Consider the following 16,531-nt stretch of genomic DNA (forward strand, 5'->3'; position numbering starts at 1 on the left):
AGTAACGCAAGAAGAATGAGTAAATAAGTTAGAATAGCTTAACCTAAGCTACCATAGAGTGATCATAGAGTGATAAGAAAATTGGAGAGAAAAGGTATCCGCATTAAAGAGCTTGCACTAGAAAAAAAAATTGAAATGAATTGTGAAAAAGAACATGCTTACGCGGTAACCGTCTAGTGATGCTGCATTTATGTCTGCCTAGGTCGCCATAGCAACGCGCACACGGTGCAAGGTCGTCGCTTGGTATTGTTCGCGGCAGTTTCCTAAGGTGCGATCGTGCAGAACCTGTCATCGCCGTTACGTCACTTCAGAGTTCGTTGCGGCAGCGCCATGCACGTTTTGAACGAGTGGATCCTGTTCGCATGCAGTGTGGAGACGGCTGTAGCCGTTGCGAAAACATTACGATGGATACGACTGTCGTATAGTGGTGCTGGTGTTGTTGCTAACGGGCAGCGATAACCTGACAAATGCCGCGGGCAAGAGGTGGTTTCCAAATCCAACGCCTAGCGGCCGCTACCTCGGGGCAACAAAAAGACAGATCTCGAGCCGATGATTTTGCAAACTGTTTGCTCCGAAATCAATTGCAGAGCTGGAAACAGGTCACATCCGCCATGTATCAGACACTTCCAATTGCTCCGCCTTAGTGTGTCTTGCAGCGTCAGGAAGATGCGTCACCGTGGGAAGGACAATTCAGTCTCTCGCAGAAATGTCAGCAGAGTGCGCGACACCTCTTAGTGCACTATATACGATGTGCTTTCAGGAAGACTGACCATTATACGTGTGCTCATGGAGACCTTGTTCTTTCCAAGTCGTCCAGAAGCCACTTCATTTAAACTCGCAAAAGCGCTGGAAGGATTGGACGGCAGCCTGGCACATCTTCACATGATGCGGTATTGTCAGGGATGGACTATCAAAAGTGGCGCAACCTCGTCAGATATAAATAGCACACAATATGCCTGCGTTGCATCGGCAGTCAGTGATTTCAAAGCCGACTTGAGAAAGCAAACTTTAGAAAGGAAACTGTGTCACCGTTACGCGGCGAGAGCCAATGACCGTCAAGGGTTTGAGCACTATTTTACTAGGTTCGTTTGGGGTAACTGTTGGCGACTTGAATTTCGGGACTCCCAAGACACTCGGCCCACAACGTTGCTTTAGCAGAGAAAGAATTCGATCGCCTATTTATTCATTGCTCGTGAAGAGCTCCAGCCTGGTACATCGCACTGGAAGGAGGGGTGAGGCTTCAATGAATTGCACTATGGTGTAGTTACAGATGGAAGGCGACCATCGTCCCTGTTTTGAATGCTCAAGCTTCGGCCTGTATAACTGAATGAATAGATAATTTATTTGCGGTATTGTTGACGCTATCGAGTGATTGAGGCATAGAAAGACTGCGGGTCAGGTCACGGGTCAGGTCAGGCTAATAATGTCAGGCTACTTGGCGATTCCGTTCGGTGACGTAATCCAGCTTCTTAGTGCATCCAGGGGCAGGCGAATTCGGCGAAGAGCTTGGCTTTCGATAGGTCCCGGTAGCGCTTGCCTTAGTCGCCTCGGTCTTTGCTTCTTAGGCAGTGGGACCGTCCAATAGCAGACGCTTGCTGTTCTTCTCGTGTGAGACAATAGGAAAATCACGCTTGGATCTTTTAGCACACCGACCGGATGGTGTCAGCGGCCTCTCAAAATCTCATCGCATGACAAGCGCTTTCCTCTCGTCGGCACACATGCACTCTTATTCGTTTTTTATATACTAGCAAATTCAGCTCACGAATCGTGTGCCTCTCGAAGAGATATCCGAGAAAAGCAAAAAGGAGCCGGCAGAATCACGTGCAGCCACCGTGAATAATTTCGAGTGCGCGCGCAAGCGCGCGTTCAATCTGAAGAGGGAACCACTCTTCCCTACTCCGCGGTCTTCCTTTTCTTTATCTCAAGTTTTCGCAGTTTCTCGTGGCTTCCTTCTGCCTGTGTCTATCTCTCGCTCTGTCTAGACCTTTTCCTCGAATCGCTCTCTCTTTTTTTTTTTTCCTTTCTCGGCATCTTTCTTCACCTCTCCGGCAGCGTCAGTGGACTCATTGCAGCACGCGCATATGACAGCTGCTGCCTGTGCAGATAATCGCTATCTGGTGACGGTTCGCGTAGCGTGCTCGCCTCTCGTGTCGGCGGTGACGCGTCTCAAATGCCCGCATCCTATGGCATGCCTACTTTTACGTCCACTTGACATTCTTGTCACCTTTCACCCAGCTTCGCCCCCCCCCCCCATCATCTCTCTCACTCTCTCTCTCTCTCTCGTTCGTTTTCGTTAATCTTGTGCGCCGCTTCATGTTTGTTTTTTTCTCTTCTTTCTTTTCCTCCCTAGTCGCTCATCTGTTGACCTGCCTCCATATTCCTGCATCGCGCTCTCTCTCTCTTCTGCTTTCTGAGAGTTAAAAAACGTGCGGTGCTTCTCCGAGAAACCGCGTATCTCTGGGAAACCAGCAGGCTGTGCTTTGCGTCATCTCAAGTTTCGTGTTTTCTCAGACGTGCATGGTGACGGGGCGCTCGAGGTGAGAGCGAACCGAACGTCTACAAACACGCGCACAGTTTAGCTTGCACGCAGGCGCGCGTAGATCAGATGTAACGACAGACATATTGTATTGCGTCATTCAAGATTCTCCGAACAGCTGCTCGCTTTAAAGCCCTGTCGTTTATCTCGTCTCCGTAGCCTGACACAAAATTCAGGCTGTCTTTTGTTTTCCTTTTTTTCTTTTTTACACTTTTCAGGTAGTCGGAATAGCTTTGCTTGTTACCCTGTCGCCGGCAATATTATCACCGACCGCAAACCGATTTCTTGGCGTCTCGAGACCATGGAGCAAATAAATAAAATAACCCGCCGTGGTTGCTTAGTGGCTATGGTGGTGGGCTTCTAAGCACGAGGTTGCGGGATCGAATCCCGGCCACGGTGGCCTCATCTAGAGGGGGGCGAAATGCGAAAACACCCGTGTACTTAGATTTAGGTGCACGTTAAAGAACCCCAGGTGGTCCAAATTTCCGGAGTCCCTCATCACGGCGTGCGTCGTAATCAGATAGTGGTTTTCGCGCGTAAAGCCCCATAAATTAATTTAAAGAAATAAAATAGGAGGGAGCATTATGTCAATGCAGCTAGCCTTGGCCAGCCAACTCTCTGCGAAGCCGTTCCCTTCGCTTTTCCCCTGGGAAAGTCGGCGAGATTCAGTGTCCTGGTAGAGAATGTTTGGTCCCCGGTCGTTTTTAATCGAAGCGCACATTTGTTCGGCTGCATGAACTTCCGGGGCTATGGCTGCAGAGCGGGATACACGAATACCATGCGATGATCACGTGTCGCGCCGAATCGTTTGGCTTCAATCGTGTTGTGCCGATGCTATACAGCCTATAGTGCTTTTCTTCCTCCGCGCTTGAAACCATGAACTTATCCTGATCTTCTCGCTTGGTTTCTCGCAGGGCCATTGCCTCAGGATGGCATCTCTAGAGATTGCAGATGTGAGTATTCCTTTACTGATTTTACTGTACAATCTGCGTTACATTAATTGTTACGTGTTCGGCCGGGAGATGCACACATTTCCTTTTCTAACCGGAGGTTTAGATTTGGCCGAGAAGTGTTTGAAGTGATGTTCGCTTTGCTGGCGCGATTCATAAAGTCCGACCGATAACGGAATTAGACATACTAGACGAACTGTAGCCCTTAAGCCAGTATGAGAACCACATTTAAATATCCGGCTGTAGTTCTCGTCACCGCTCGATTGAATTGGTTCTGGGCCGCGTACAACATATGTTCCTATGTTCATATGTTCCTATGAGGTCGGAATTGTCTTAACGCTCAGTTTTAAGGCAGAAGCTGTTTAGAAACCCTTACAGGACTCCTTCATCGCTTGCCGCAACTGAAAAGCTTTAATGAACGAGAAGATTGTATAGCCCCAACGCCGCAAACCAACGTACCAGTTTTCACAATCAGGTATCGTGAAAACCCGTGATTGAAGGTTATTAAACAGAGCAGCGTAATACTTTTCTTGTGTGAAACAATGGCAAACTTAAAGCCCAAGTTCACTGGTTACAAACACTTGATGCAAGCAACGCTCATAGAACACACCACTTGCAAAACGCGTCGCAGTCTTCATGTCTCGAAAATCAACGCGCCAATCGCTCTTACATTTTAAGATCTACGAACTGCCGCGTCATTGTTATAATTATTTTTTTAGAATTAAACAAAAGGCGGTGGGCCAGGGATAAAACTCGTTTTTTTTTTCTCTTTTTATTTTTTGCCATAGCCGCCGCGTACGTCAGCATGATTCACGAGACTGATTGGCCAGCGGAAACGGCCACATTTCGGGGGCGCGTTTCGCAAGTGGTGTACCGCGCGTGAACGAACCCTGAAAGGGAAGTGTTGATTGCCAAACCATCTGTCGTAACCGGGTTCCATTTGCGTTTGTCCCCGCAGCACCGTCGCCTATGACATCGCAGCAGACGATACTGTACACGTACGTGGGTGAAAACCGCATCGAAAACCAAGACGCGCAGCATCACGTTCAAGTGAAGGCCAACGTCGAAGTCGGAGTGATCTCACCATGCATCTTTTCGTTCAAGGTACATACGACGTCACCTTTGATGCCCTTCTCCTTGGGTAGTCATAAACTGTCACCACACATTCAAGCGCGAACAAATAGAAAATACTAAAGAGTATTGTTGCTTTTCCAGGTTCGACTGTATTTTTACTCGTGGCCTAAACGTACTTCAGGTAGTTCGCTATGGTCAGAAACTTTCTATGGAGCGATTGTACGTCGCGGCTTCATATAGTAAAGCGTAACAGATGTTCCGACATTTTTTTTCTCCTTGTTCGCGTTTGAATTTATGCCGATGGGACAGGCGAGGCACAACGTAATGCGACATAATGCACGACGTAATGCATCATTCGAAAGAGGTGGCTTTCTCGAATGGTGACGGAAGGCACTGACACGTGTTGCATTTATTAGAATATTTCTGGGCGGACAGGCATATTTTTCCCATGCAGAACGTCCAGAGCAGAGCTGTCGCCCCCTAAGAAAAAAGCAAGAGGGTTACCGAGGCAAACTCAAAGATTAATATAAAGGATCTACGAGTGGGGGGGGGGGGGGGGGGGTCGATCACAAATAGTGGTACCACAAATACAAATATAGTGTGACTAGCGAAGAATGCATCGCGCTCTGCGAATAGCAGAAAACCACTCACGTGCGCCTCTGCAGCAATGCGTGAAAATGATTCGGAAGGAATTTACACACTTAAAACGCACTGGTAGCCTCATTAGGCAGTTACCGAACTTTCCCTAACGATGTCTGCCGCAAATAAAAGAGAAAGGTTAATTGTAGTGACTTGATTTAGATCATGTTATACTTTTCTTCAGCTTTCTGGAAGACATGATCTATATCAAATCACTACAATTAACTTCTCTCTTTTATTTTAATTTTACTTTCTATTGTATCTGAAAGAGAAAAAAATGTCGCTAACTAACGTTCCGCAGCAAACACAGGTACTACCACTCTGTCAATGAAACTCGGTTGAGCGTTTAAAGCGCTCAAAGCCGACACCGTAAATTTACAGTTTACGTGGATTTTTCTCCGTCCCTCCTTGCGTGCAGATGGCCGACGTGGACCTGCAAGGGGTCAGCGTGGCCAACCGGTACGCTTTCAAGGAGGCCCTGGAGCGGCATCCGCTGACCATGTACATCGAAGATGGCATCGTTGGCGAGATTCGCCACCATCCGGAAGAACTGCCGTGGGCGCTGAACGTCAAGCGGGCCATCATCTCCATGATGCAGATACCACGCTCCGCGCTGGACGCCAACAGCATTATCTCCGAGGTACGCCCTTCTTGCAAGTGGCTGAAGTGCGCGTACTACGTGCCAACACACTAGGCTCGCCACCTGCAGCCCGTTTTCTACCGACGCAACAAGTTTTAGGGCGTCGGGCACCCGTCCCTGCTAGCGCCAGCGTCCGCGTCATTAGAGAGTTTTAGCCCAGCGGGTTTACGGCCAGCGGAGCGGAGCGGGCGAGCGGAGACACGACTGCGCATGCGCACAACGCTGAGGCGGCCAGCGGTTTTACGGAGCAGCGTTTACGCCCGCTGGAAAGCACTCCCCAGCGGAGGGTATACGCAGCGCGCGAGCGTGCGTAAGCGCGCGCCGGCGTGTATGGGAAATGCAAGATGGCAGCCGCGAACATGAACGCCGGCAGTTCTGCATCGACGACGGCGACTGCGGCGCTGACCCGTACATTAGTACTCATTATATTATTAACAAATAATGTACTGAGAACATGTAATATATCTTTAGTCAACATTTCTTGCATTATAAAAGCAAGCGTAATTCAAATTCATTTCTCAGTAACTCCTATTTGGACCACTAGGTGGGGAAGCAGAGCGCCCCGCTCTCTCCGCTCGAGCGGGTGAGCGATCCGCCGGGCTAAAATTCTTTTTTCGGGAGCCGCTCCGCTGGCGCAACGGTGGAGACCGCGAGCGGAGCGAAACGTAAACCCGCTGAGCTAAAAGTCTCTATTCGTAATTGAGCGAACGAGCACAGCGAAGGAGGAAAGAGCGAACGCGGAGCGCAGCGCGGGATGAAAGACGGCGATAGCGAAGAGAGCGCGAGGCGGAGGGCGGAGGAGGAGGGCATGGCGAAAGCGTGAGAAGAAAAGGGTACATTATGCAAAATAGAAGTGAGGCGCGCAGACAGGACACAAGAGTAGAGAAGTGGACAACGTTCGTGTTGTCCACGTCTCTACTCTTGTGTCCTGTCTGCACGCCTCACTTCTATTTTGCATAATGAATCCTTACCAACTAGCTCAGCTTTCTGTCGTTCTAAGAAAAGGGTAGTGCGCCGCGCAAGACGGGCTCTGCGGCGACGATGACTACGAGATGGCGCCAGAGTAGCCTGCGTCGCGTCTTCACCAATGGCGCCACCGGCACAATGTACGGAAACAAAGCGCTTCGTGAGCGGAGGTCTGTCTGCGGCGACGGCTGTGAATCGCGCCCACGCGTCACCCACGCGCTGCCTCTCGCGATCTCTCGGTTAGCGTGGCAGTTGCGCCGCTCTTCGTTCCGTTTGCAACGTGCCCCATAAGCCAGATTGTCGGCGCCATCCAATATATCGCGAAATGAAAATACGCGTGGAGCTACGTTCGAATTGCGCATTAGGGAGTATCGTAATTGTTGGTCAGTTCTTTTGCCTCGTGGATCTGGCTTTCGGTTCTGCCCCACAATGGCGTGCAAATTTGATGGTTTTCCTGCAATCGGCACATAAGCTGCTTCGCAAGCGCTCTGTCGGGCGTTCGTACATAGCACACCCCTGAATTGTCGCAAACAAGTCAATTACTTATTCATTCAGTTTCATTAATTCGTTAAAGCATCATATATATTTTGTTGATCTAGACTTCCACGCATTGCTATGCTGTTCTTAGGCTATTAATACACCTTACGAATAAAAAAGGACAGCATAAAGATTTTAAAGGGGCATGGAGACAGATACGGGATGTCAGAGATTTTTGTGATTTTATCGATTTGCTCTGAATGAAGAATGGGTAAAATTCGCACGTAGTTAGTAATTGCATTCCTAATTATCTATGCTAAATCTTAGTTTCAAATATCGAGAAGCGTAGAAATTGTAAGCTTTAATATCGATCTCTCTGTATTTTGCTCTAAGAACGTTTATGGATAGAAGTAGGAGCCGAGGAGTATTTCTTGGTTGAAAAATTTGAACAAAACAAAAACGCTTTTTGGGGGATGTTACCTACCAACCCCCCAAATGCAGCAAACTTTTATAAAACCTTTGAATCATTTTCACTCAGGAGAAGATTGTGCTCGGCTTATCGCAAGTTTATATATTTCTTTTTCGTGTTTAAAATTTTTTACATATATTAGGTGTTACAGCCCCCATTCCCCTCCCCCATATTTCTTGCTGACGTTTTTTTTTTCTTCCCTCGACTAAAGTGGCCGAACTACAAGATACGGAGTAAAGCTAAAACAAGAGACTACGATACGGCGTCCGATCCGACGTGTACGGCTAGCCGTACGGATAGTCGCAACCAGTAGGTTTCTCACAGTTCCCATCAGGTTCCCCAAGAGTTCCAACAGTCATGCAGCCATCTTCCGGAAGCATCGCACATCATGTCGTACGCCGTCGCGTCACACCGTGTATCTTCGCGACATCCATCGCTGGCGCCACCGATCTGCCTACCGCCAATGTTCATGTTTGCTTGGCAGAAAATGTCGCCGCAGAAGAAGCTTGCATTTTTTTCCCCCCGCCCGAAATTGTATCCTATAGGTGCACATACCGTGAGCTGTCGTGCCCTAGTCGTTGCTGTTGTCGTAGCCACCGTAGGGCGAGCAAGCGCTGCTCCTTATTCGGGTGATGTCGCAAACTACATGTCGGGAGAAAAAGAATATTTTTCTAGTTATTTTTTATATATTTTTGGGGGGCATTGAAGAGTGCTTTCAAAGAGTCGAGAAAAGCTCCGAGTCGTGCAACGCGTTTGTGGTTGCTGTATGCCAGTTAAAACGTCGGCGTCGTCTTTGGGCCCAGTTAATAACGTCGCCTTTTTTATTCCCCCGCGCGTGCGCGCGCAGACGGACGTTTTCGGAACGTGCGAGACCCGCTACACGCCCGGCAACGTTGGTCGCACCGGTGGAACCGTGACCAAGTCCAAGAACCTTGCCACGTGCTTCGGCCGCTTCGGCAGCTCCTTGCCCATCATCTACACGCCTTACGAGGCCAAGGCGTCGGTGAGTTCAACGCGCATTTCACACCTTCCGTCTGTTCAACTCGTTCGCCGTCCTAATGGGATATTTGAGAGCTTTAGTTTAGGGGACGCAAGCGGCCTGCGCACGCAAGAACTAGGGGCGACGGCACTGCGCATGCGCAGACCCTGACGTCGGGGGTCTGCGCATGCGCAGTACCGTCGCCCCTAATTCTTGCGTACGGAAGCCGCTTGCGTCCCCTAAAGTAAAACTCTATATTAACTGAGATAAGAGCACCCCGGTTGTGGTTGTTAGAGCTACCTATGCTAAATGGTCGAACTGCTCTCGTTTCTTAGATGACTCGGGGTAACTCGGGAGCGTGTGATAGCTGTGACGTCGTCTTTCCGAAGTGCCGGCGACGGCGACGGTGCGAGCGCTCCTCGAGTGTCCCCGTAATTGTCGCTGCAATAATATGTCACCCTACCAGCACGTCTGTCTGTACGCCAACGATGGCGAACAAGGCAGTGGGTCATGGTTGAATGACCCAGATATAGTAGTCATTATTGGGCTAGTCCTGCGTAGAGGTAGCGCTTCCGAGAAATTCCATTGCAGGATCATTACGCGTGCCTGTTATTAATGCGCAAGCATTCTACATAGCGGGCCATACGTGTACAAGGGATTCCATGGGAATATATATATATATATATATATATATGTGTGTGTGTGTGTGTGTGTGTGTGTGTGTGTGTGTGTGTGTGTGTGTGTGTCTGTGTGTGTGGTTAAAGGTGTGCTAGTGCGCGTGTCATTGCACACTTCAAGTCGCGGCCGTCTGGCTGACTCTGTGGCCTAGATCGTCATTGGGCACGTGACGGCGCAGCCAATGGGGAGGAGGTGGCGCCACATCGCGAGCGTATAAAATGAGAGCGTTCATGACGTTTCTGAGGTCTGCAAACGGTATAGTGCTTTCGCATTCCCACGCGCATGCAGCCTTGAGTGTCTCTGCCGAATTTTTTTTTCTTTGAATGTGGAGAGCACCGGTGATTTCACTTGCTTTTTTGATCCCTGTGAGTGGTTACGGCATGCTTCTTGTGTAGTGTATGTGGGCGACCATGAAGATGCATCCCACTTGGGGACCAACGGTTGCCACCTCCTCTGTATTGACAAATAAACCTTGAAACTTTGTCGGTATACGAGCGAATGCCGGCGGAATTCAATAGCTTTCGCATGATAGGTTTCTATTTTGCCAGCGTTATTTCGGCTCTAGATGGTGAAGCGTTATTTTAATATGTTGCCCCAATTTTCTTTTTAATAGGGTCGCTTACTTCCTTTACGTAGTCGGCCTTATGATGCTCGTAGCTTTTGTGACAGCGTAAAGCGGTTAGTTGGCGACGAATTAAGAGTTCGGAGACTCTCACTAGCGATATATTAGCGACCTCGCTAGCTAAGAGAGAGAGAGAGCATGGAGAGGGCAAGTACGGCGGTAGACCGGGCGAACGTCCGATTTGCTAACCTGTAATAGGAGTAGGGAAGCTGAGAGATAGCAAGAATAGAGTTATCACTGCGCGCGCGAAATGAGACGAATACCATGTCTGGAAATGGTCAATAAGGACGGCGCGCTTAAAAAAGAAAAAAAAGAACTGCCGAAACGCACGATTTGCTTTCTACGCCTACGACGCGTGTGGTCTACGAATTTATTTTTTGAGACAGTGTACTTGAGCTCAGGCGGTTTAGTGGGGTCTTTTGAAACATTATGCGCTGGACGTCCTGTTGAGGGTAAGCGCGCAACTGTTCGATGGCTTCTTCAGATCCACAGGTGCCGCACGTTGGTGTATTATCGGTCATTCCAATACGGTAAGAATAAGCCATCGGCGGTAAGAGCATTGTTGCATCGCCGCGTGAGAAGCTAGTTGGCACTTGAAGCCTATCTGTGGTTAGAGAGAGAGAGAGAGAGAGAGAAGCAAAGGAAAGATAGGGAGGTTAACCAGAGATTATCTCCGGGTGGCTACTCTGTACCGGGGGAGGGGTAAAGCGATGCGGTAGGTAAGAGAGAGAAAAATAACAAGAAAAAGGAAAATGACCACGCACACACACACAATACAGAGCTGTTTCTGTGAGCACTGTCAGGCAGTCTACGAAGGCATTACTAGTGTTGCAGAGTGTCACCGTCCCATCCACGTCACACAGTGTACAGTCACAATTCGTCACAAAGTCCTGCGTCTTTTAAATAACGCAGCAGTGCCTTCGTAGCGGCTCGCGCTGATGTTCGCGTAGGCCATTTTCCAAGGATCTGTGGTTAAACTTCTCGTTAAGTTCGGCGGGGTGAACGATGACGCAATACAAGCGGATAAATCGAAACAACGGAGAACGAAGAGGTGTGTGCGTCTCATTAGTTTCGTGCTCATCAAAGCGGGATCGGGGCTGCGGCCGGGCCACAAGTCGCCGCACGCGCGTACTTCGAACACGTGCCGTTTCGAAGCCGATTGCTCGGAAGCGCGCAGACGATCGCTGCGTGCGTTTCCCCCCGGCGGATGGCGTTGACGACCGGCGCGCGCGACAGTCTTGCGAGGAGTCCAGCCGAGTCGGGGAAACGTCCGGGGAGACAACGCGAACGAAGTTCAAGAGAGCGCAGTCCACGCGTTCGGTCGCTCGCGCACCGCCTTGTGGAGTGTTTTTCTTCCTTCCCGTCGAGAATGCTCCGCGTGCCCTGTCCAGACATTGAACGACCTTGTCACGAGCGCCGCGAATCCGATAACAAAAACGGTCGCGTTTGCCTCGGCCGGACGGTGCGCGGGTCGCAATGCGAGGACCTCGTGGCACTCTGCTGTTCCGGCACTTGTGCACGCCACGCTTATCGATGCGTGCTTCGGCGAGGAAACGCGTGAAGATCGGCCGTTTGTTGAGGAGCGATCGAGCTTCACTTGCGAAATGCGAGGAACCGGTTTTCGTGCAGCGGCGCTTATCCTTTTTTCGCAGTGGGCTGTCTTTTGACTTCACCGAGTTGGCTCAGTGGCTGTGTTCGTTGCCGAGGTGGGATCTATAAGGGTAGCGAAAGTCTACAGCACCACTCGCTCCCCGTGTAGGGAGGGGCCGAATGGGTCAAAAGTACAGGTGGCGTGAAGTGGGCAGGCTGGCGGCCACCATGTTGGGCGATAACATTATTTCCGCTCAACAGAAGTTTGCGGGAGACCTTGAGACAAAACCACTTCGGCGGTAAAGAAAAAAAATCACTCGTGTGTGTTAAGAAATTTGAAAATGGTCAAGAATGGTGCACCGTGCTCAAATATGTCTATTTAGATAGGTGTATAGCTTTGGGATCGAAAACGACATCAGTCAGCAATGGACCGCGGCTTAGCTGTACACGACGTGACGCCTCTACTGTATATTTATGCTTGATTATGGGATGTTTTGGTGATGGCATTTCGCCATAAGTGAGTTCCTTACAAGCAAGAAAATAACAGGTTATGTGATTAGACGCTGCAGCATGGACAGTACTCAAGTACAGATACGGTGCTTTGCAGATATGTTTTAGTTAGTCGCATTGCAGCGATGCCACATTTTGCTCTCAAGTAAACGTATATATAGTAATCTCTTAACATAATGCTATGCCCCGCCATCTTCGACGTATCCTACCACACATTTGGAGTAAAGCGCCAAGATGTAGGCCAGACTGACATCATCAATTTCTCACTAAGCGAGCATCTTCCACTCCCTTGATGTTTTCTGTTATACGCAGCCTTCTGTCGTGCTCTCGCATTCTTTTCTGTCCTCTTCTCTCCCTCCCGGAGTTTGCTTCGGACTCCTTAATTCTTAAGCTCGCGTGCATCTATGTTCCTCACATCGCGTTGACTCGCAAGTTATGTTGTTCTGCTTCTGATCACAAGGTCGGTGACTCGATTCCTTGCCGTGGTATGGCAGTCGTACTCAGATGGGGCAGAATGCACGAATTCCAATGTATTGACACTTCACTGCATGTTCCTTAAATGGCGACAATCAAACCGAAGCGTTTCACTCGGTGTCCCTCATAAGGAAGATGAATGTTCATGACAGTTCAATCAATCAATCAATCAATCAATCAAATGATCAATCGGTTGATCAATGGATCGGTCAGTTGCAGTTGAGGGATTGAAGCTCACGTAGTACTACACCGCGACACTTTGGCTGAACTTTTATACGTCTGTAAACCCATAATGCATATGTGATTACTACCGTTTACCACTTTGTGCTTTATTTCTTCTCTCTATACCACTCTGGAGGACTGCCCCGTGTCTTGTGCTAAATGGCCGTTACTTTAGCACTACCTCCAACATCACATTCCAAACTTTACTTGCGAACCGTAAAGCTGGCTTTTCTGCACAGCCGTACTGTCATGAGATGAAGCATTTCGTAAAACGTAGGCGTCATCGCTCTTTGCACTGAGAAATTCGACGGATACGGAGCAGGGCTACGTCGCTGTTGAGCTGATGAGGACAAAAGTAGCGGTAAGCTGTCTAGCCGTATTCACCTTTATGTGAAATTTGATAGCAAATAAGCTAACTGTTTAACCTGAAGGAATGTTTTTGCTGTTTTGGCGGGGCATGATGTCGACCTCACAGCCCGCATTTGAATTAGCTTTAGCACACCTGTAAACCATGGCCGATGCGATAGCTTGCTAAATGCCTCTACTATTAAACATGAAGCTGCTTCAGCTGATTCCATGAAAAGTTCGCGTGAACTCCTTGTAACCCAACATAAAGACAGCAGGGCAGCTAAGTATACTGCTCCAACTGTCCAAAAAACGTGTCATACTTATGTGGCTGTGATTTCACCGCGCATGTGCCGGGAGCGCCTTTATCTGAGTTACTCGAGGCATGCGCAAACGTAACACGGACACTGTGTAAATTAATTAACGTTCCGCATCCGGTCCTTGTCTACGCAGCCATTCCAGACGATACCGATGACGAACGGCAGCTTCATCTGCCAGCAAACCGTGGACGCCAACCGATGGATCACCAAGGCCGAGTGCAAGGAGCAGGAGTTCCTCCACCTCGCCGCCAGAGGTCTCCGCGAGCAGACCACGTTCACCTCGACGGGCGTTCTGATCATGCAGCAGATCTTCCCGTCGGTTAAACCCGTGCCCGGTGCGAGACGATTCTCTGGCTCCTTTCTGCGACGAGAGAACATGTAGAATTGTCTACGGCGTGTGGCCTAGCTGATACTTTGCGTTGGTGTAACTGTTGTTGCTTAATCGGAAGCTGCAGCAACTGGGAGACACAGGAGGAGACGTACCCTATAGGCTCTCAGTACGCTGATTTGGAGTACAAGTGGCATTGTACATTGTTCAGAGAAACAAATATCGACTAGAAGAGCATGTTTAGAATTTTTTTTATCGGTTTAGAATTAGAAGCTACACGCAGTCGCGTCTGATTCATTTTTGAAGGCGGTAATGACGCATGCGTTCTTACCTTGTACGGAAGCAAGCAGGTCAATCGTGGTTAGTGAGTAATGGCAATCATTAACGTTGATTGACTAGATAAGGCATCCTTAGTAGAGCGAAAAAATACAAAAAACGCGTTATTTTGAATGCCTAAAATAACGAGTGCCTAAAGCGGTGCCTAAAGCTTTCCTTCGTTAACTGTTGCAACGTGGTGGAGTGGCCTAGGTGTCCCAGTATTCACTGCAGAGTTACAGTGGAAGTTTGAGGAGAACAGATACGGTATGGAGGCTTGCATATCTTAACAATGCCATATGATATATTGTACAGCATTTCCCACTATTGAAGTGAACACTTTAAGGATGAAGTAGCCAACATAATAGCATATCTTGTCTGACTTTATTGGAAGGGTCCCCTATGAAGCGCCAGGCATACACGTCTCCATATGAGCATACGCCTTCATTGTAGGTCTCAGCTGCATTTGGTGACAAAGTTTGACGAAGTGTCCCATTTAAGAGTGAAATGTATGGTACGTTTGAAGAACGTTTGGGGCAGTGGGGACACCTGGGCTTTTCCTCTGCGTCACCATTTACCTTAATTTTCTGGAATAGAGAGAGAGAGAGAAAGTGAGCGCTCTTTAATGAATGCTAGGGAGTCTTGCCTGACGGCATGCCTAGGACGTATCACCTGGCGGGCATGATGAAAAATTAAATCATACGTGCAATGCACGTCACAGATGCACAACGTACACAAAACACGTCAACACTGAACTGAATATGTCATTAAGACCAGTGTCTCTAAAGAAATGTAAAAGTGCCTTCGTTGCGCGAGATGCGCTGGCAGCGTTAGTCCGTGGTTCAAGTGCGTGCTGCAGCTCAAGGGAGGACAATCTTTGATGAAAGATTCAGTGCGAACACTAGGGCTTTTCTTTCCAATCTCCCATTCATTTAAAGGCTGTCTCGTGTGAACTTCTTTGCTGTGGCATCAACCATGTGTTCTGCGTCTGTTCACGCTCGACAGAGACGGTGAACGTCAAGTCCACGATAAAGTTCGACCACAGCGTGACCCGTGCCGAGAAGACCGAGCCGAAGGAGGTCATCGCCCTGCTGCGTGACCTGTGCCGCAGCACACACGAGGACATCCGGCCCGAGGCGAGTGGTATCTTCGCCCGCCTGGTGGCTGACCTCCGCGGTCTACCACCACCTGCTCTGAGGCAAATCTACAGCAAGGTGTCCGCTGGGGAGCTGTGCTTCGACAACAAGATCCAGTGAGTGCGCGTACCGCCTTCTTGTTGTTACCGCAGGTTCAGGGACATGGGTCAGGATTCCGTCATGTAAAATTCGCCATCTTGTGTGCGCTGTTTCGTTTCCAGGACCACTTCATCCTCCGTGATAGGGTCAACACGCATACGTGGAGAGAAGGCTAACCGTGGGGGGGGGGGGGGGGGCGACTCCGCGCTCTGTGTATTTAGATGCTGAATTGACGTTCCTAAAGGCATTTACAAATGACCGTATTGCTCAATGCGATATTCGTAGCGGCACATAAGGAAAAGTAAATCGGAGTGGGTTATTTACCAGACATGCGCTTGCTATATTCCTCTAGTGACCTACAAGGAAAAAAAAAAAACAAAGGACTCTTCTTCAGTCATCTCCTAAACTTGGCTCCTATTTCTTCTGCATTACGTTGTGATGTGCCAACTGTTTTAACTGTTAAGAAAACAAGACTGTTCTTTTTCATTCTCGTTGATAGTTAGTGGCTTTGTTGTTGTTGTTGTTGCTTTCTTAATGTGTTTTTTTACTCCACTGTCGCCCATTCGCAATGAAGTTCTGCAGTACCGATTTCAATAGCATCGAGGGCTTGATACTTGGCTGTGACAACTGCGCCCTGGTAAGGAATCAGAGAAATGAAAGGGGAAATCTGTCATCCGCCCTAAAGTAGCATACAGGTACGAAAGAAGCCCATGTGAGTTTCTCAGAAGGCTACACAATTGAAAAGGAACAAAAAAAGAAAGAAATGAAGAACAAGAAGCTCGTTATGGTCTGACGATCGGACAGTACGGCGTTAAGAAAAAGAACTCTCTGCTCTTCCACTCTGTGAAGAAGTATGACCAGCGAAGCTGTGTATGTGGGCCCCTTAATGGCGAAGTGCACCTCTGCCACGGGTCGGGCCGGCATTGCACTATCTTCGGGATCAGCCCATGTATGGGGAGTGCTTAACATCTGCTTCACCTCCGCCACGGGTTGGGCCAGCATTGCACTATCTTTGGGATCAGCCCACGTATCGGGAGTGCTTAACGCCTGCTTCACCTCTGCTGCGGGGCGGCCCGGCACTGCACTATCTCCGGTATCGGCCCCCGTGTGGGAAGTTTTTTGCTCACCATGCCAACGACACGAAAATTTCCTTATACAGTAG

At 49.0% G+C, this 16,531-nt stretch overlaps 1 protein-coding gene across 1 annotated transcript in view; it reads left to right on the top strand.

The window, feature by feature from the left end:
- LOC142560437 (apolipophorins-like) overlaps positions 1–16,531 on the top strand; it is a 75,655-nt gene that overhangs the window by 13,253 nt on the left and 45,871 nt on the right. The window contains exons 2-7 of the mRNA XM_075672554.1: positions 3,451–3,489; positions 4,445–4,590; positions 5,618–5,839; positions 8,599–8,754; positions 13,625–13,826; positions 15,140–15,386. Coding sequence (XP_075528669.1) covers positions 3,451–3,489; positions 4,445–4,590; positions 5,618–5,839; positions 8,599–8,754; positions 13,625–13,826; positions 15,140–15,386 — 1,012 coding nt within the window. The remainder of the gene's footprint in view (positions 1–3,450; positions 3,490–4,444; positions 4,591–5,617; positions 5,840–8,598; positions 8,755–13,624; positions 13,827–15,139; positions 15,387–16,531) is intronic.

This window comes from Dermacentor variabilis, chromosome 10 (assembly GCF_050947875.1).
Source record: "Dermacentor variabilis isolate Ectoservices chromosome 10, ASM5094787v1, whole genome shotgun sequence".
NCBI classification, from domain to species: domain Eukaryota; kingdom Metazoa; phylum Arthropoda; class Arachnida; order Ixodida; family Ixodidae; genus Dermacentor; species Dermacentor variabilis.